Source organism: Coregonus clupeaformis, unplaced genomic scaffold (assembly GCF_020615455.1).
Source record: "Coregonus clupeaformis isolate EN_2021a unplaced genomic scaffold, ASM2061545v1 scaf2722, whole genome shotgun sequence".
NCBI lineage: Eukaryota > Metazoa > Chordata > Actinopteri > Salmoniformes > Salmonidae > Coregonus > Coregonus clupeaformis.
In genome coordinates this window covers 30,833-35,010 of record NW_025536176.1, presented here as the reverse complement: position 1 = coordinate 35,010, position 4,178 = coordinate 30,833, and the positions used below count along the sequence as shown (strand labels likewise).

The following is a 4,178-nucleotide window of genomic DNA, read 5'->3' as shown; positions in this document are numbered from 1 at the left end:
TCTGCAGGTCATTCACTAGGTCCCCCCGTGTGGTTCTGGGATTTTTGCTCACCGTTCTTGTGATCATTTTCACCCCACGGGGTGAGATCTTGCGTGGAGCCCCAGATCGAGGGAGATTATCAGTGGTCTTGTATGTCTTCCAATTCCTAATAATTGCTCCCACAGTTGATTTCTTCAAACCAAGCTGCTTACCTATTGCAGATTCAGTCTTCCCAGCCTGGTGCAGGTCTACAATTCTGTTTCTGGTGTCCTTTGACAGCTCTTTGGTCTTGGCCATAGTGGAGTTTGGAGTGTGACTGTTTGAGGTTGTGGACAGGTGTCTTTTATACTGATAACAAGTTCAAACAGGTGCCATTAATACAGGTAACGAGTGGAGGACAGAGGAGCCTCTTAAAGAAGAAGTTACAGGTCTGTGAGAGCCAGAAATCTTGCTTGTTTGTAGGTGACCAAATACTTATTTTCCACCATAATTTGCAAATAAATTCATTAAAAATCCTACAATGTGATTTTCTGTAATTTTTTCCCTCAATTAGTCTGTCATAGTTGACGTGTACCTATGATGAAAAGTACAGGCCTTTCTCATCTTTTTAAGTGGGAGAACTTGCACAATTGGTGGCTGACTAAATACTTTTTTCCCCCACTGTACAAGCTTATGTTTTGGTTTTTGATGGGGAAATACATTTGAGGCATTTATAAGTTATATTCTTCAAGAATCAATGGCTATACAGTATATGGGTCTTTCTATAACTGCCAGTGAGGATTTCCCTTGCATTTATGGCAGTGTGGTTCCCTTAAGGGTCAGTCAACTTTGGTACAACATACTATGGGGAGTCACACTCTCGCGACTTCGAGGCTATATACAGGTGGTACCGGTACCGAGGTAATGGGCTGGGGGCTATATACAGGGGGTACCGGTACCGAGGTAATGTGCCGGGGTACAGGTTAGTCCAGATAATAATGAGGCTATACACAGGGGTACCCATACCGAGTAGGGCTGAACGATTAATTGCATTCGCGATAATATCGCGATTTGACTGAACGCGATTTTCTAATCGCAACGTGCGCGATTTGAGGTGGTCACGTGACGCGACTTTTCATGCTGTCCAGCGCAATGGCCTCTTGCTCGACGGAACAGTCAGAAACTGACACAGCTGATACTTTAATATCGAAGAGGAACAGCACGTCGGTGGTGTGGAACTATTTTGGTTTTAAAAAAGAAGATGCTGAGCAGCGTCAGGTGTTGTGCAGAGCATGCCGTGCTCGATTGCTACTTCACGGGGTAACACTACAAACCTGTTTCAGCACTTAAAAAAATACCACAAATCAATGCATGACAGTTGTATGACCAAAATGCCGAGCATCAGTGCGCGAGACAAGCCAAATACCTCAAGACAGGGATCACTGACAGAAATGTTCGAAAGTGTCACTCCGTATGAACGTAATTCAAAACGGCACGGAGAAATCACTCGGACAATAACCGAGTTCATAGCCAAAGATATGATGCCTCTCAGCACGGTGACCAAGCCTGGGTTCATGGCATTAATACATACGCTTGATAAACGTTACAGTATACCCTCCCGCACATACTTCAGTCAGACTGCCATACCGGAGCTGTACAAAAAGTGCAAAGAGAAAGTCGCCGCGGAACTTAAAACGGTGGAGTTTTTTGCTAGCACTACTGATATGTGGTCAAGCCGCACAGCTGAGCCGTACCAGAGTCTTACAGTCCATTTTATTGATGAAGATTTCAACCTCCGAGCTCGCTGCCTACAAACTACCTACTTCCCAGACGATCACACAGGGGAAAATATTGCAGCCGGCCTGAGAGAAGGGCTTGTCAGCTGGGATCTCCACGAGGAGAATCACGTCTGCATCACGACGGACAACGCGTCGAATATGGTGCTTGCTGCGCGGCTTAATGAATGGACGAGGCTCCAATGTTTTGGCCACAGATTACATCTTGCCATTGGTAAGTTATCGTGTGTGTGTGTGTGTGTGTGTGTGTGTGTGTGTGTGTGTGTGTGTGTGTGTGTGTGTGTGTGTGTGTGTGTGTGTGTGTGTGTGTGTGTGTGTGTGTGTGTGTGTGTGTGTGTGTGTGTGTGTGTGTGTGTGTGTGTGCTGAGTGCGACAGAGAGAGATGCGTCGATTAGTAAAGCTGAATATACAAATATATATAAATGATATTATATAAATCGGATGGGGATTAAATAAATTCATACTTCCACTCCTTTTCTAATATGTAAATTCATTTTACTTGCTTATATCATATGTCTGTCTGTGGTGGAATGCCCACCTGCATTTTTTTCTTTTCTTGTTTTTGTTTTTTACATGTTTTTTTAGTGTTTATGAGAGAGAGAGAGAGAAAGAGAGAGAGAATTGACATGCAAATAAAGACCCTTTGAATTGAGAGAGAGAGAGAGGATGTGTTGTGGATGTGTGTATTTCAGAATTACAGCTAATTTGAGTGTGTAATAGTGAGAGCCTTGTATCAAAACTCAAATTGTGTGTAATACACTACTTTTTATTTCTTTTAGAAAATGCACTCAAAGATGACAGAGTGTCAAGGGCAACAGCACTGTGCAGGAAGCTGGTGGGGCACTTTTCCCACAGTTGGAAGAAGAAAGCAGCCCTGACGGAGGCACAGAGAGAGCTCAAACTCCCTGAGCACAACCTCATAACGGAGTGCCCAACAAGATGGGGTTCTAAAGAAATGATGATTGCCAGAGTGCTTGAACAGGCCAAAGCCATTTCTCAGGTATTGTCTGGAGATCGATATGCACGCTCCCTTATCCCAACCTGGCAGGATATTGACGTGTTGGAGTCGATTCACAAGGCACTGCATCCTCTACTGGAGTTTACTGATGCTCTTTCTGGAGAGGAGTATGTAAGCATCTCCTACCTCAAGCCAGTTCTCCACCTTTTTGCCACATCAGTCCTGGCTGAAGATGCTGAGGACACTGACCTGACTAAATCAATAAAAACCAAAGTCCTAGCATACCTCAATAACAAATATGGAGACCCAAACATCCAGGAGCTTTTGGATGTTGCCTGTTTCCTGGACCCTAGGTTCAAAATACAGTACATCAGTACAGACAACATCCCTGCTATCAAGACTCGTCTGAAGACAGAGATAGTAGACTTGGCACAACGTACATATCATTGGGTAAATAATTATGTATTTCACAAAAACAAAAAATTTCTGTAAAATCTAACTGGAAAACTAATGGCTGTTGTTTTCATCTAATAGGAGAAGAGGTCTCGTACTGAAACTGTTCAGATGCCTCAAAGTGCACAGTCCTTGGGGGGAAAAGACGAAGAGGTCTCTTGGCAGTTTTTTTCAAGACCAGTTCAGCCTCTCCTTCTTTGCCTGTAAATCTTGAAGATGTCGCAGAGGCAGAGATAAACAATTACCTGATGACTCCTACCATTGATGGAGAAGATGATCCATTGGCTTGGTGGAGGGTGCACAAGATCAGCTACCCACAGTTGTGCACCATGGCACGCAAGTATCTTTGTGTACCTGCTACAAGCGCTCCCTCAGAGCGTCTTTTTTAGCACAGGAGGGAATATTGTGACTTGCACTCGCTCATCCTTGAAGCCAGAAAAGTCAATATTCTGGTTTTCTTAGCAAAAAACCTGTGAGCCACTGAGAACAGAACTGTTGGATAAGTATGGCTGGCAGTGCCATACTCGTAGTGAACTTTAGTCTGTGTGGTGTGTTATTGTTGTGTACTTGAGATAAGTGAGGCTCATCTATTTTATATTATAATATTCAAATCGTTTATAAAAAATAGTTTGTCTAAATTAAAAGTGCATTTCTCATTTTTTATTTATAACTTTATTTACTTTGATTTTACAAAATATTTTCAAAGCAAATTCCTTGTTTCAGTTGTGTGAAATGTTACTGACTTGGGAGCAGTAAGATACATACAATTTAAAATTATTTTTTCTTAAGACTGTACCTTTTGCACACAGTGTTTACAAAGTTCATGCCTTTGTTTAAATTATTTAAATGCACAGTGGCAAAGCCACAGATGTTTCTGTAATGAGCAGTTCAATAAAAATGTCATTTATTTCAAGTCATACATGTTTGAATTTAATTCTAACAAATAGACCCAGCCTATGGGAAAGAACATTTCACACTAAATGTATATACTATTGTGTTGGTCATATTTAAA

The 4,178-nt window shown here is 42.2% G+C and overlaps 1 protein-coding gene across 1 annotated transcript; it reads left to right on the top strand.

The window, feature by feature from the left end:
* The first annotated feature begins 1,641 nt into the window (after positions 1-1,641).
* Positions 1,642-3,373, top strand: LOC121560537 (E3 SUMO-protein ligase ZBED1-like). The gene is made up of 3 exons (XM_045219765.1): positions 1,642-1,969; positions 2,535-3,163; positions 3,248-3,373. Exons 1-3 carry the CDS (start codon positions 1,684-1,686, stop codon positions 3,371-3,373), a joined length of 1,041 nt encoding a protein of 346 aa, XP_045075700.1. The 5' UTR covers positions 1,642-1,683.
* Positions 3,374-4,178: the final 805 nt, after the last annotated feature.

Coding starts and splice junctions, on each gene's coding strand:
- LOC121560537 (XM_045219765.1), top strand. CDS start 1,684: ATGTGGTCAAGCCGCACAGCTGAGCCGTACCAGAGTCTTACAGTCCAT. Junction 1,970..2,534: donor CAGATTACATCTTGCCATTG/GTAAGTTATCGT, acceptor TATTTCTTTTAG/AAAATGCACTCAAAGATGAC. Junction 3,164..3,247: donor CACAACGTACATATCATTGG/GTAAATAATTAT, acceptor TTCATCTAATAG/GAGAAGAGGTCTCGTACTGA.